This window comes from Nematolebias whitei, chromosome 7 (assembly GCF_014905685.2).
Source record: "Nematolebias whitei isolate Nwh7 chromosome 7, NemWhi1, whole genome shotgun sequence".
Lineage (NCBI taxonomy): Eukaryota > Metazoa > Chordata > Actinopteri > Cyprinodontiformes > Rivulidae > Nematolebias > Nematolebias whitei.
Genome location: NC_056504.1, coordinates 25477179 through 25493831, shown reverse-complemented (window position 1 = coordinate 25493831; position 16653 = coordinate 25477179). Strand labels below are relative to the sequence as shown.

Genomic DNA, 16653 nt, shown 5'->3' with positions numbered 1-16653 from the left:
ACACACACACACACAGGTTTGTTTTGCTATCTTTGTGGGGCCTTTGCATTGACTTCCATTCATTTTTCATTCATTTCTATAGCCTAACTATGACCTTTATCCATAACCTAACCATTACCAGTACATACCTAACCCTAAACCTAACACATCCTCAATTCACACCTTAGTCCTAAACCTAGCCCCTAACCCACCAACGGGACTTCTTCTTATGGGGCCCAGGCTTTGGGCCCCATAAGGAGCAGTTGGTCCTCACAATGTAGTATAAGTTGGAAAAATTGGCCTCACAAAGTAGCATAAACAAGGACACACACACACACACACAGGTTTGTTTTGCTATCTTTGTGGGGTCTTTGCATTGACTTCCATTCATTTTTCATTCATTTCTATAGCCTAACCATGACCTTTATCCATAACCTAACCATTACCAGTACATACCTAACCCTAAACCTAACACATCCTCATTTCACACCTTAGTCCTAAACCTAGCCCCTAACCCACCAACGGGACTTCTTCTTATGGGGCCCGGGCTTTGGGCCCCATAAGGAGCAGTTGGTCCTCACAATGTAGTATAAGTTGGAAAAATGGGCCTCACAAAGTAGCATAAACAAGGACACACACACACACACACACACATCCACAATGCTGCCTCAGGCTATTAAACATTACACATTCTGCAGGAGCAGTGAGCCCAACCAATGTGCTGCCCTTCCTCTACCTCACACTGCAGTCCAATCCCCTGTGTTTACTGTACAGTATATATCGAAAACAGCTCTCGGACTGCAGGTAGACACAGCCTCACTGGTTCTTTATGGCTTGTCTAATTTTACTGCTTCAGAAATGAGGGAAAATAATGTAATTTGTCTATCCTAAGTTTATTAGATTGATAAGCAAATGGGAATGACAAACAAAGCTAGGGCTGTTCTGCCATATCTCTGTTGTTTTGTGAGTGTAAAGGCTCCAGTATACTGCCGCGTATGTCCGTTCACGCGTACGTACGCATGTACTGTACGCAGAGGGTTCAGACATGATACTCTAGCGTACACCCCGAGCAGCTGCAGAGCAGCTTCACAGACGAGGGGCGTTTACGCAGCGGTGTTCTGTGTTTATATGTTGTTAATAAAAAGATCTAAGAAAATTTTAAAAAACAGAGAGCGCTGACTCTACAGCCCACACATCAGACCAGCCCACCAGGAAATCTCTAGACTCTCCCGCAGCCATGCTGGACCTGAGTTTAATTAGCTCGTGACAAATTCCTCCATTTCTCACCATTTCAGTCATTGCATCGACGTAGGAGGAAGAGATCACTGCCTCTTGGCAAAAATACAAAAGAAAAGGCCAGATCAGAGATGAAAAAGGGGCATTTAATACATGGGTGACGCATACAAAACAGTCTGTCGCTGGGCAGTTTATTGTGCAATACCGCGTATGCGGTCGTAAAAATGTGAGCTTTGCACGGAGGGTACGCTGGGGGGTACGCACGTACCTCTGCGTACGTACGTGCGTACCTCTGCGTATGGATGTACGCGGCAGTATACTGGGGGCTTAAGGACAAGATGTGCAGGTATTGTAATCCAGGATGATAACAAATCATATGATCCTTTTGTTCTTTTATTCTGCCCTTAAAACATTATTATTCTATATCATATAGAAGCAGATTCTGCATGTGAGATCCAAACATAAAGCTTTTAAGACTTACACAGTCGGAAGAAGCCTTGAGAATCAGTTGGACAGCATTTTTTCCCTCCACATCCTCTTTGCTCACGCAGACAACATCTTGGTTAGGCCTTGGCTGCAAAGAGAAACCAGTGTCTTTTATCTCATAGCATCTTCTCACCTTTAGGCAGAGGTGGGCAACTTTTTTTTTTATCCAAAAGGCCACATCAAGGCGTTTAAAGCAATCAAAGGACCACATAAAGAATTGGAAAATAAATGTTCTTTATGACAGATAATCTAGAAAACTTTTTTTAGGCTTTTTCCTATTGTTGTATAGTTAGCAATCTTTCACTGGAGCGGTTCGCAGCTGAGTGCGACACGGCCGGGATGAAGATCAGTTCCTCCAAATCCAAGGCCATGGTCTTGAGCCAGAAAAGGGTAGAGTGCCCTCTCTGGGTCAGGGAGGAGGTCCTGCCCCAAGTGGAGGAGTTCAAGTATCTTGGGGTCTTGTTCACGAATGAGGGAAAAATGGAACATGAGATTTATAGGCGGATAGGTGCGGCATCTGCAGTGAAGCGGGCACTGTACAGGTCTGTCGTGGTGAAGAGACAGCTGAGTCAAAAGGCAAAGCTCTCAATTTACCAATCAATCTACGTTCCCAGCCTCATCTATGGTCATGAGCTTTGGGTTGTGACCAAAAGAACGAGATCTCGGATACAAGTGGCCGAAATGAGTTTTCTCCGCAGGGTGTCTGGGCTCTCCCTTAGAGATAGGGTGAGAAACTTGATCATCCAGGAGGGACTCAGAGTAGAGCCGCTGCTTCTCCACATCGAGAGGAGCCAGTTGAGGTGGCTCGGGAATCTGGTTAGGATGCCTCCTGGACGCCTCCCTGGTGAGGTGTTCCGGACATGTCCCACAGGGAGGAGACCCAGAGGAAGACCCAGGACACGCTGGAGGGACTATGTTTCTCGGCTGGCCTGGGAACGCCTCGGGATTCCCCTGGAGGAGCTGGACCAAGTGGCTGGGGAGAGGGAAGTCTGGGCCTCCCTACTTAGGCTGCTACCCCCACGACCTGACCCTGGATAAGCGGAAGAAAATGGATGGATGGATTGGAAAATGTTTTATATTGAATTTTGTATTAAGTGGTATGTTTGTTTGTAATGTTTTTTTTTTGTTTGTTTGTTTTAAATAATATGCCAGCAGTTTTAAACTTATTTGCTGGTCTGTAGTCATTAATACACCCTATCACATTTTACTACTCCCATAGCCAAACCTAGCACTGCTTCTATCTTGTATCCTAGCACTTTAAATGCATTGTGAGTGTTACAGATGCCAAAGTTTGCTTACTTTTTTTTTTTTTTTGGATAGTTTTAAAGTTTCATAAGTGAATTAACTTTCAAGAAGTACCAGTAATTTGTTATTGACATATTTATATTTTGCTGTCTAATGCATCCTTCAGTTACGGCATAGCATATTGGTAGTACCCTCACATGTTCGCTATACAGAAAGTCCTCTTTACACATTGGTTGCACCATATTGACTATAAAAGAATTGATACTTAATGTGAAGATTGTTTACATTCATAATGCTTACAAATATCTGTTTGGTTGGCATCACATCTATAGTCTTTTAAAACATTAACCCTCCAGCAGTGCCTCGTAAGCCTTCATCGGGCATTATTCATGTCAAGTCAGATTTATTTATATAAAGCATTTAAAACAGCAACTGTTACCAAAGTTATCATCATACTGTATGGGAAAATACGAAGGTTGAACTGTGAGCTTAAAATGTTATGCCTCCGAGCCACAAAACATGGTAGTCATAGAGCTGAATATGCTTGTTTGTGCATAGTTAGGGATGGGGGCGGAGCTTGCCTCATTAACCAACAATGTTGTTTTCACCTAGGTGGGTCTGTGATACTGACCTGATGTCTGTAAGCACAGTGACATGGCCCTGACCTGCTTCTGTTTGTTTAAATTACAACATTGATTATTTTTTTTAAGAAGGTGCTACCAGTGTGTCCTGTGACCAGTCTTGTCTTGAAATCAATCAAGTGACAAGTGTAAAGAGCGCGTACCTCATGCCTGGTTGCGCTCAACGCGTGTACCACATGAGCAAGTCAGACCTGGTTTAAAAGTGTTCTTGAAAGGACTTTGTCTGATGTCACACAGATTAACGTTACACCATCATTTGCCCTACCTTTGGTTTGTTTGAGTTGTCGCCTCTGGGAGGATCAGGTACTGGAGTCTCTGGTTTTTCAATAGGTTTATCAGTCTTTACTTCAGCTGTGGCCTTAGCCCCCTGATCTTCTGTTCCCTCTGGAATGGATGCCGTGGGCACTGGTACATCAGAGTCATGATCCTGAGGTGTTTTTGTGACGGCCGCTAATGTCACATGAACCAAAGTAGGGTAAACTATGTTTTGTCCCTGTGGATTTGTGGTCACTGAAAAAGCAGCACTTAATGGTTAGTAGATAAGCAAAAGCAGAATATTTATATTAATTTCTATAGCAATATTTTTTTCATCTACTTGTGTGATGTACTTTACACTAAATCACCTGGAAATTGAATCAATTATCTGGCTTTCACATGGTTTTTGAAAACATGAAGTGTAGATAAGAAATGAATACTGTATTGTTTAAAAGGTGAGTAATGTGTCAGCTGGTCAAGACCAGCAACATAAAGACGGACAGAGTAACTACATTATCTTCCATTGTCCACAAGTGAAGTCAGCGTTGCAAAGTTGTGTTTTTGGAGTCTAGGGAAGTTGGGACTATACATTCAATATGAAAATACCATCTCAAACACCCTCGTAACTCACTAACAAGATGTCATGTTGTCAGACATAGTGCAATAAAACACTTTTTCTAAGCCTCAAATAATAAAACTAAATGTATTTTGAAAATTACTGTTCAATATTTGAACACCTTACTCCTCCCTGGGCTGCCACCTTACTGTGGTGGAGGGGTTTGAGTGTCCCAATGATCCTAGGAGCTATGCTCTCAGGGGCTTTACGCCCCTAGTAGGGTCACCCATGGCAGACAGGTCCTAGGTGAGGGACCAGACAAAGTGTAGCCCAAAGACCCCGATGATGAGCGAAATAAACAGACTTAATGTTCCCTTGCCCGGACGTGGGTCACCGGGGCCGCACTCTAGAGCCAGGCCTGGAGGTGGGGCAAGCGGGCAAGAGCCTGGTGGCTGGGCTTTTAACCATGGAGCTTGGCCGGGCACAGCCCGAAGAGGAGACGTGGGTCCCCCTTCCCATGGGCTCACCACCTGTGGGAGGGGCCAAAGGGGTCGGGTGCAATGTAGGATGGGTGGTGGCCGAGGGCGGGGACCCTGGCAGTCTGATCCTCTGCTACAGAAGCTGGCTATTGGGACGTGGAATGTCACCTCACTGGTGGGGAAGGAGCCTGAGCTGGTGTGTGAGGCTGAGAGGTTCCAGCTAGAAAAGTCGGACTCACCTCTACGCATGGCTCTGGCTCTGGAATCAGTTTCCTTGAGAGGGGCTGGACACTCTTCCACTCTGGAATTGCCCCTGGTGAGAGGCGCCAAGCAGGAGTGGGCATACTTATTGCCCCCCAACTTGGTGCCTGTGTGTTGGGGTTTACCCCGGTGAATGAGAGGGTGGCCTCCTTCCACCTACGTGTGGGGGGACGGGTTCTGACTGTCGTTTGTGCTTATGCACCAAACGGCAGTTCAGATTATCCACCCTTTTTGGAGTCCTTGGAGGGAGTACTGGAAAGTGCACCTCCTGGGGACTCCCTTGTTCTGCTGGGGGACTTCAATGCTCACGTGGGCAATGACAGTGAGACCTAGAGGGGTGTGGTTGGGAGAAACGGCCCCCCCTGATCTGAACCAGAGTGGTGTTCTGTTGTTGGATTTCTGTGCTCGTCATGGATTGTCAATAATGAACACCTTGTTCAAGCATACGGGTGTCCATATGGGCTCTTGGCACCAGGACACCCTAGGCCGCAGTTCGATGATTGACATTGTCATCGTCTCATCTGATCTGTGGCCACATGTCTTGGAAACTCGGGTGAAGAGAGGGGCGGAGCTGTCCACTGATCACTACCTGGTGGTGAGTTGGCTCCGATGGTGGGGGAGGATGCCGGTCAGACCTGGCAGACCCAAACGTATTGTGAGGGTTTGCTGGGAACGGCTGGTAGAGTCTCCTGTGAGACGGAGTTTTAACTCCGACCTCCGGGAGAACTTCAAAACATGTTCCTAGGGAGGTGGGGGGCATTGAGTCTGAGTGGACCATGTTTCGTGCCTCTATTGTCGAGGCAGCTTACCGGAGCTGCAGCCGCATGGTTGTCGTGCCTGTCGCGGCGGCAACCCTCGAACCCGATGGTGGACACCGTCGGTGAGGGATGCTGTCAGGCTGAAGAAGGAGTCCTATCGGGCCTTTTTGGCCTGTGGGACCCCGGAAGCAGCTGATGGGTACTGGCAGTCCAAGCGACATGCGGCTCGGATGGTCGCTGAGGCAAAAACTGGCATGGGAGGAGTTCGGAGAGGCCATGGAGAATGACTTCCGCATGGCTTCGAGGCGATTCTGGTCCACCATCCGGCGTCTCGGGGGGGGGGGGGGGGAGCGGGACACCACCAACACTGTTTATATTGGGAGTGGTGTGCTGCTGACCTCAACTTGGGATGTTGTGGGTCGGTGGACGGAATACTTTGAAGACCTCCTCAATCCCACCGGCACGTCTTCCACTGAGGAAGTGGAGCCTGGGCACTCTGGGTCGGGCCCTCCAATCTCTGTTGCTGAGGTCACCGAGGTGGTTAAAAAGCTCCTCGGTGGCAGGGCCCCAGGGTTGGATGAGATTCGCCCAGAGTTCCTTAAGGCTTTGGATGTTGTAGGGTTGTGTTGGCTTCCGCGACTCTGCAATATTGCGTGGACATCGAGGGAAGTTCCCCTGGATTGGCAGACCGGGGTGGTGGTCCCCCTATTCAAAAAGGGGGACCATAGAGTGGGTTCCAACTACAGGGGAATCACGCTCTTAAGCCTCCCTTGTAAGGTCTATTCTGGGGTTCTGGAGAGGAGGGTCCGTCGGATAGTCGAACCTCGGATTCAGGAGGAGCAGTGCGGTTTTCGTCCTGGCCATGGAACACTGGACTAGCTCTATACTCTCAGCAGGGTCCTGGAGGGTGCGTGGGAGTTTGCCCAACTGGTCTATATGTGCTTTGTGGACTTGGAGCAGGCGTTCGACCGCGTCCCTCAGGGAACCCTGTGGTGGGTACTCTGGGAGTATGGGGTACCGGGCCCTTTGATACGGGCTGTTAGGTCCCTGTATGACCGGTGTCAGAGCCTGGTCCGCATTACTGGCAGTAAGTCGGGCTTGTTACCGGTGAGTGTTTGACTCCGCCAAGGTTGCCCTTTGTCACCGATTCTGTTCATAACTTTTATGGACAAAATTTCTAGGCGCAGCCAAGGTGTTGAGGGGATCCGTTTTGGTGGCCTTAGGATTGCGTCTCTGCTTTTTGCAGATGATGTGGTCTTGTTGGCTTCATCAGATCGTGATCTACAGCTTTCGCTGGAGCGGTTCGCAGCCGAATGCGACACGGCCGGGATGAAGATCAGTTCCTCCAAATCCGAGGCCATGGTCTTGAGCCGGAAAAGGGTAGAGTGCCCTCTCTGGGTCAGGGAGGAGGTCCTACCCCAAGTGGAGGAGTTCAAGTATCTTGGGGTCTTGTTCACGAATGAGAGAAAAATGGAGCGTGAGATCGATAGGCGGATAGGTGCAGCGTCTGCAGTGAAGCAGGCACTGTACAGGTCTGTCGTGGTGAAGAGAGAGCTGAGTCAAAAGGCAAACCTCTCAATTTACCGATCAATCTACGTTCCTACCCTCATCTATGGTCACGAGCTTTGGGTTGTGACCGAAAGAATGAGATCTCGGATACAAGCAGCCGAAATGAGTTTTTTCCGCAGGGTGTCTGGGCTCTCCCTTAGAGTTAGGGTGAGAAGCTCGTTCATCCGGGAGGGACTCAGAGTAGAGCCGCTGCTTCTCCACGTCGAGAGGAGCCAGTTGAGGTGGCTTGGGCATCTGTTTAGGATGCCTTCTGGACGCCGCCCTGGTGAGGTGTTCCGGACACGTCCCACCAGAAGGAGGCCCAGAGGAAGACCCAGGACACGCTGGAGGGACTATATTTCTCGGCTGGCCTGGGAACGCCTCGGGATTCCCCCGGAAGAGCTGGCCCAAGTGGCTGGTGAGAGGGAAGTCTGGGCCTCCCTACTTAGGCTGCTACCCCCGCGACCCGAACCCGGAAAAGCGGAAGAAAATGGATGGATGGATGGATGGATGGATGGATGGATATTTGAACATACAGCAACAAGGTAAATCAACACATGAAAAATGTATCTCAAGTGTATAAATATTTTAATCAGGAAAAGGTCCCATTTCTTTACATAAATGGGTAGGACGTGGAAATTTTACTGCAGTCTGCTGCTGTTTGAAGCTTGTCCTTTGTAACTTCCAGATTCAGGTCTTATTTCTGATCTATACTGATATTTGAGGCCTGATGTAAGCTCAATCATCCAGGTAAAATAATCACAAAAAAAAGAAAGTTAAATCTTGTCATCTGGATGGATTGTTCTTGGAAGAAACGTTACGTCTTTCATCCGAAAAACAATCAGTTTGAGGCCTGCCAACAAACTCTTGTCATATAAATAGCACCTTATTGATGTGGTTCAAGCCAAAAAGAATCTGTCCAGATGACATGATTTAACTTTTTTTTTAATTTGTGATGGTTGAGACACTTGGACTGGGCTTTCTTATTATATAATAAGAGAATTATTAAAAATATTAATATTTTTTATTGAGATGAATCATCACAACAACAATTTGAACATGCTCAGATGTACAAACTTTGCTCGCTTGATAACCTGTTTGTTTTTCAGCTCAACTAAAGTGATCTTTATTGCTTGATATCTTACCAGGAGTTTCAGTTTTCTTTACAATATTGTCACCTCGTATGGAATCTTGTGGTCCTCTTCCTCCCTCGTCCTGGGCTGTCACTTCTGCGGGAAAATCAGAATAAATCAATTTGTTTTATTTTGTTGCACCACTTATACATTAATAAATGAGAAAGCTTCAAAACCGACTTGAATCTAACCAGCAGGTCCATATTTACTAAACTGGATAACATGATCCCATTTTCTCAGTCAGGAGACAAAGCCTGTTTGCTCCGACTGCACAGTAAAAAAAAATGGGGTGTTAATATTTCAGAGTCAACCTATTTTAATCTAAATAGCGTATTTACAACTATATGCATTGTAATAAATATGATATAATGAAACTAAATGTAGAAAATATTTTTAAAGTTTTAGTCTGAGGCATCAGCTTATATTGCACATGATTAGCAGATTATAAAAGTTTAGATATCTCAGTGGTCTTCATGCAGAAACCGTTGCGTGACAGTAAGAACATGGTATGATGTCACCGTAGGCCCGGAGGCCTTTGCACTGCAGTGATGGAGGTCAAGGTAGTAGATCTTGTTGCATTAAATGACTAAAGTTCTCAAATCCAGTAGTCATTCTAAAGTTATTTACTTTGAAATCCAATCTCCTACCTACTTTATGGATTTAGAAGAAATACAGTAGTTACAATGTATCACTTGTGGTAAAGCAAAAAGGCTTTACAATTTATAATATTGAAATAAATTAACACTTTCAATCTTGTTAAACTGTAGCTGATTTGTGCCAAGAAATTATGGTGCTGGAAACAAACATTTTCCAAACTTCAGATTTAGATCAAAGCATTAAAATCCTAACAAGATACATGTTTTGTTTTTTTTTTGTTTGTTTTTTACAGCCAAGAGTTAAGCTGCAGTACGGTTATAATAACCTTGATGGCTTAAATAATAAGTTTAATTTTGCTGGCTAATTAATTAAATCTGCTGCCACACCCTGCAGATGTTGAGATAATGAGCCTGAGGTCTTTATTGCTGTGATTTGTTCAGCTCACGTTGCATGGCTTGGATCCCGAAGCAAAACCAGATCATCAGATTAATTCCTTTTCTCCCTCTCTCTGCTTAACAAAAACACTATGACCTCACAGTAAAAACATTCCCATAATGTCTTGTCTATGCAGATTTCATTATGTTTATATATTTAACATGTCTTTCCTTACATATTATCAGGTTAAAGGACATTTTTTTGTTTTTTGATATGATGAAAGGCCTAAAAATCAACTATAACATTTAAGTTTGGGGAAAACAAAACAACAGGACTGGCAATATTTAAAAGGATTTAGTGTTTAATGAATGAGCAATTATTTGCAGTGCTCTAAAGGTTCTTGTATTTTCCACTGATAGGTGCAGATTTTTTAATTTTAGGAGTTTTACAACTTTGTAGAAGGGAAAGTCTCCCTCTGAAACCTCTTAAAAGATTACTCGTTGGAGAAAGAATGCAAAAGTGACAGCTGAGCTAGATGCCATTAGAAAAGTTATGCTACTGAACTGTGTAAATTTTATAGAAGCACATTCAAGCACATTTTTTAATTAATGGTACACACTTTAAAGACTAGTCAATTAAACAATTTGCCTAAAGCCAAAATTAATGTGTTACTTGCAGTTTACTATTGGCTTTTTCCGCTAAAGTGGATCTAGTGTAACATCAGGGCTGGTGCTAAAGCTGGTTTTAACCAGTTTTCAAAAAGCATCTAAAAACCAATGTATTTTTCCACAGCTAGAAAGCCACCACAAGGACACATGATTATGTCCTGTGAAACCTTTCTTGATTACACTTTACAATAAGGTACACAAAATTTGATAATCCAGAGCAAACCAGGAGCTAATGGGTAGTTAACTAATACTTACTGGGGAACACACAGCCAAGCCTTATTAGGGGACTGCTGGTTTGTTACCACAGAAACGGAGGAGAAATTCTCCATTTGGGTTCTGAATAAACCCTGCACCAGTGAGGTCACAGCTCGTAATTGTCAAAAACCTGTTTCCTAGGGATTACAGATTTTATTGGATTCTTACCATTGATTAGCAATTTCATAATCTTGTACTGCTATCATCTTAACTACAGTATGTCTGACTATCACTTACTGAGTACCAAATCATTGCCTGACTATTATTATGTTCACTGATGTAGTGAAGCATCATACCAAGTACTTACTGAGGAACCAATCATTACTTAATCACTACCTGACAATTACCTACTGTGAGCTCCTGATTTGTTCCTCTTTGATTTCCTTGGTAAAAACCCATTAGTTCTTGATTAGTTCCTCTTGATTTACAAGGTAACTAACCAGTAGCCCCCTAATAAGGCTTGGCTGTGTGTTCCCCAGTAAGTACTGGTTAACTGCCTACTAGCTCCTGATTCGTTCCTGAGGCATTCCCTAGTAGTTAATCAAATTTTGTGTACTTTATTGAAAAGTGTTACCCATTTGTTCTAGTACATGTTTGAATCCTGATCTGGTGGGTTTCTCTAAAGGTTTTCAGTGCAGAGGTGAACAGTTATCTACAACACAAATCACAGGGTTTGTCTTGATATCTTCTTTTTCACCAGTCGCTCTCATGCAAGATGGACGCATTTCTTCCCTCTCCCATCCTCCTGCTTTTTTGCTCTCTGTCTGTGTATCGGAGCTCCTATTTACACATCTTCTGAAACATAAACTACAGCCATGGATCTGGTCAGCTGGACTTTCAGCGCAATCGATAACATTTTTTCAGCAAAGCAACATGGTCCTAGAGAACCCTCATGCCCCACTGAGATGCACAGGGCAGGATACATCATGAATCTGATGTGCCTTTCTGTATTGTCTCAGGAGGACACAGAATATATTAGAATCATGATAGCAGGATTTCTGCTTTTTGGCACCAGCAGATACCTATGTTATCTGGTATTAAAGAAGACGGCGGCAGCAGTTTCAGCCATGAACCAACCCTGTCTGCAGGTTTGGTTCATGCTTCAAGCTCTCAAAATCAGCTGATTTATGAGCTAAACTGTAAGATGGAAAAGATTTGTGAGAATCACAGGCCACTTGCGGCTTCTGGGGCTCGCCAGCATGTTGGGGACGACCTTGGAGGGAGCTAATAAGCACGAGCCAGTGGAATGCCCACAAATCTGGCTATATTGGATTAAAAGTACCAGCAGAACTCAAGGCTGATGAGAAATAACAGTCTGCCTGAAAAAATTAACAACTGTGGCTTATCTGAATCTGACTTCCCCCGTTTGGCCTCGAAGTAGGCAGACTTATCAAATTTCTCCTGGGATATGTGTAAACTGAAAAAGCTCTGTGCATGCTTATCAGAATTGTACCAACTGACACCAACATCTTAACAGGACTATGGGCTTTCTGGAAGTGCTTCAGGGACAAATCTCACCGTCTTCTCATCAAATGCATATATAATGTGTTTTATAAATGTGCTTATTGGTAGAGTTTTTTGATGTCTTAAATCATGTCCTGATAAGGATAAGATGTGAAGAGATCTTTTTTTGTAATAACACTATCCTCTCCTATTGACCTTTTCCCTTTTTCCTATATAAAACGAATAAGGGGCTGCGCTATTAGGGGCAGCAGCAACGTTCACTCTGCCCATCTTTCGGATGACTGTATGAACATAATCGCACTGTATTTCCGTACAATGATAATAAAGCTTATTATTCTGATTCTGATACTCTTGAAAACTAATGCTCTAATATCTAGTTTATCAGTGTTGATTTAAATGTCAAATCTGAGAATGTGGCGCCATTTCTGAAAGGGGGATGGTAATTACCGACGCTGCAAATAAAACTTATACACACCATTTTGAGCAGAATCTATTTTAAAATATAATTGTTTCAATTGAGTCAGTGTTCAAGCGGTGTTTTTATTGTTTTGTTTTGAATCAGGAATATTAAGCACAACAAAGTTTAGGATTTTTTTTTTAACTTTGCACTAACATTTTAACGGGTCATCGTTCTTGTTGGCCCAACCTCCATCTCACTGAAGGTGTCTCTTTGCTCTGACACATTAAACCAATTGAGACCCTGGAGAACAAACACAGAACTGGATTTCCATCCAGTGGGTATCTAATGATATGCTGGTATCTAATGATGTAGACCTGTTTGCACAAGGACTGCTCTGTGACACAGATCAGCAGGTTTTCTTAGATAAATCATTGTGACATTCAGGTGAATTCAAAAAGTGTTCAATACAAAGGTGCCAGTAAAGTGTATCTGTCACATGGGGCTATAATCTCCAGGGAGGTCCTCTGTTTATTTTACTGTTATCAACTGAGCAGTAAAACTGCCAAAAGGAGAACTTCACTCTGTGATGGTTTAAACTGAATGAGAAACTCATTAGTTTCCTGCTTCAAAGCAGATTTTACATAGATTGTTTACTGCCATTAAACCTCACATTGCATGGCAAAAAAAATAAGGGATACAAGAAGATCCAGCTTGTTGATTTTTGATCAATTCAGTTCAAAAGAAATGTCAAACTAAACATCTCATGGATGAGAAATTCAAAGCGGTAGAATCTGAAAGCCTTGGATTGTCAAAGAGAGCTCATTTGAACAAAGCTTATCATAAAGACATAATAGCCCCTCCAGTCTTGACATAACTGGGAGGCTGTATCACTTGGAGGGCAGCATGACCTAACATCAAACTGAACAGACACGTACTACACATGACAATTGAGTTCCACTAAATAAGGACATCTCCAATAACATTAATCTTGTTTTTCCATAACCTCTATACTTTTACTAAAAACATAAATGTCAAACATTGTATTTTCTATTGCCAAAAAGGCAGTTGTTTGTCAGTTATAGTGCTTTTTTTTTCTTGGTGTCTGGTTTACTAGAGGACCCAGTTGTTGTGGTGCAGCAACAGGTGAGGGACTTTCTTTCTTTATTATGGCTCTATTGAGTCTGTTTTCTCTGTCTGTAGGCTGCAGCTGCCATTCTGCCTCCATTTCTTGGTGGTCTTTGTTTATCTGAAAATAAATAATTATGCTTCAAGTGAGAGATATGGTCAAACCTAATTTGGCTTTTCTCACACAAATATGTTGGCATGGTGATCAGTGCTGTTGTCTTGAAATGCTGAAGCTGCAGGTTTAAGACAAGGTTGCATCTGGAAGGGCATCCATTGTGAAACAATTGCCAAATATTTCATGCAAGTATGCTGGATGTCATGACCCCTGCAGAAGGGAGCAGCTGCAAGAACAACAATACAAATATAGAACCAGAAGAGTGAGACTAAAATGTGTTGTTTTACTCTTGTAATCTGTAAGATAAAACTCTCCCAGTTGGTAAAATACTTTGTCTATTTAATGAGTATTTTGGGGTATGAGGTTACTTTTTTAAAGTAAATAGTGTGGCAAGTTACTGGAAATACATATACATCTATTTACACAAACATTAGCTGTACTTTAGGATGACGTTTGAGCTTCCTGTAAAAAAGGGAGATTTAGAATTCATGTAATTTTACTAGTTTTATCATAATGGCACCATGACTTTCCAGTACTTTTGTAAAACCATGCTTCAATATTTTCATAATAGAGATCATGCTTGTTTTGCTTCAGGCACATCTTTACATAAAATTGCTGCAGATGGGCAACATTTAAACAAAGAGCAGGATCTGACAGACTCCCTTTATTTAATTGTTTTGAATAAATTCTAATTCAAAAGTCTTCATGTCCATCTGCTATCAGTGTCAAGAAAACTGATTTTTTTAGCTTATTTACATCTTTTGTATTATTTAATGGTATTAATTTATTGCTTGAAAACAAGACGGGCATTAACATATATTACTTTGAAGTTGGATTGTAGCTTTGACTTTTGGTTTGTTTTTGATACAACTCTCCAATTATTCACAGCTGTCTTGCTTCTTAAGGTCTGTAAACTTCCAAACAGGATGACCTTTGAACCCATCATCATCGCTTTACTCTCAACCTCTCCCACACCATCACATCCAACACTGATTCTTCCCAGGGGTTTTATAGAACCATTCAACTACAAACTTTCATTTATGGTTTATTTAGGAAGTTCACAATTCCTGAGGCTCACGTCATCACAAAAAATCCCCCAGAGTGTTTTTTTCATTCCTTCTTTTTGTGTAATGTTGAAAACAGCCAAGATGTCAGTCATTAGCCATGCATCTTGCAGACATTGCACAAACACTACATTACTTAACTCTTAATCAAACCAAACTCCATATGATTTTCCCTGCTGGCCCTTCATTGCTCTCCTGAATATTTTCCCACCAGATTCTTCTGGATGACTGCTGTGGTCTGAATAAACTCCACCCCCCCCCCCCCCCACCCCCCCCACATCTCTTGAGACTCTGGATGGAGGAATGTGGCAGACTTTGGAAGAAGCTCCACGCCTTTCTCCCTCCCAGCCGTTTGTCTCTCCTTACCCTCTTCCAGTCACGCACAGCTAAGCCAACATATTTATTGAGGTGAAATTTGGGCTTCAGCCTTCACACCTTACCTACAACGATGTAACATAACGCCAAATTCCAGGAGCCAGATCTGTACCAACTACTTTCACTACATTATTACAGGAAAAAAATTCCAGAAGGTTTTGTCAAAGTATTTATAGCCAAACATGGAGAGGTTTTACCTAAATAAAAATATCTGCACACATTAACAAAGCATTTGTCGATCTTGTGAGTTCATACATGAAAACTAATGCAGAACCTTTTTACTATTGGAATTGTGCTATATTCATAAACTGAAGTGTTTTCATATAAACTAACAAAATACAGCTGTTCATCTGCAACTACTTTACATGTTTCATTGATTTCAGGAAGCCTGCAAGAATGGTGCAGGCCAACAGTTGGATGTTTTTTAACAAATAGAAATCCAAATTGTTCAGTCTGTCATGACAGTTCTCGCATCTTACATCAAATTAAATTTAAGAGGGAACCGTTTGAGAAAGCATGGCACTGGATGTTATTTTAAATTCTTATTCAAATTAGCTTAGAATGATAGTTGGCGACCCAAAATTGGAGGGAACGGGATGATTTTTGGACGCAACATAAATTCTGTGTTTGTGACCAAACAACCAACAAAACACGGGGCTACATTTTGAATAGCCAACATTAGAAAATCACAGACTATTTTTGCATTTGCCGCTTGTAAAATTGTATTTTAGGCTGTGCACGTTATTTTGTTATCCATCTCAGCCCACATCGTACTCACCTTGGTTTGTGTTTTATACACCTTGCCAACCACCTCACTTTTATGATTTGGGCACCAGGATGGCTCAGTGATTAGCACCGTTGCCCCCCGGGTTAGACTTGGGTTCGTTCTGTGCAGTTTATATGTACTCCTTGCATTTGTTTGGGTTTTCACCAGGTACTGCAGTTTCCTCTGTGCAAAACGTGCATGCTCAGGTTCTGCTTTCAGGTCCAGGTCTCCCTTGCAAAAGAGATCTGTGATTTCCCTGATTAATAGTAAAATCTGCTGGAGTATGCTTTTGAAATTAAGATAAGCAGTTTTTGACCAGTCTTCAGGATTATTTATCATCTGTATGGTTTTTGGACCAAGGCATGTTTTCTGTCAGAAGAGAGCTCCTGAGCAGGTGTTCAAATACAGCTCTAATGCTCCTTAGGTGGATTTGATTTGTTTGCCTTGGCTCTGTCTGCTTTAAGAGCAAATCACTTTTTTTTTAACATGTTCAAAACTCGAGACAAAACGGTGTACCTCAACTCTTCAAGAGATTTGAGAACCACTGCAAACATTACACAACTTTTTGGAGTCTCTAAATACATTTCATTAAATTATTGCAGCCCAGTGAACTTAAGGTTGTTTTCACGCCTGATGGTCCGATAGACTCTGTTCAATTGGGGACCAAAATTCAGAACATTTTCAGCTGGTGCAGTTCACATTCACACTGCACTGAGTCAATGAGCCAACCTGTTCCCACCCTCTCCTGTGGTGGCGCTGCACCAAGAACTACTGAAGGAAACAACACAAAAACCTCAGAAGAAGACACTTCTTCTTCTGGAAATAAAAACAAAAACAGAGTGGTGTCAAATTTTAGTGGTTTTAACATTTCT

At 42.8% G+C, this 16653-nt stretch overlaps 1 protein-coding gene across 1 annotated transcript in view; it reads right to left on the bottom strand.

The window, feature by feature from the left end:
- The window catches only part of si:ch211-286o17.1 (hematopoietic progenitor cell antigen CD34), a 49240-nt gene that overhangs the window by 8625 nt on the left and 23962 nt on the right, over nucleotides 1–16653 (bottom strand). Inside the window, exons 2-4 of the mRNA XM_037679319.1 lie at nucleotides 8590–8673; nucleotides 3853–4097; nucleotides 1697–1789 (exon numbers count right to left, since the gene is read on the bottom strand). Coding sequence (XP_037535247.1) covers nucleotides 1697–1789; nucleotides 3853–4097; nucleotides 8590–8673 — 422 coding nt within the window. The remainder of the gene's footprint in view (nucleotides 1–1696; nucleotides 1790–3852; nucleotides 4098–8589; nucleotides 8674–16653) is intronic.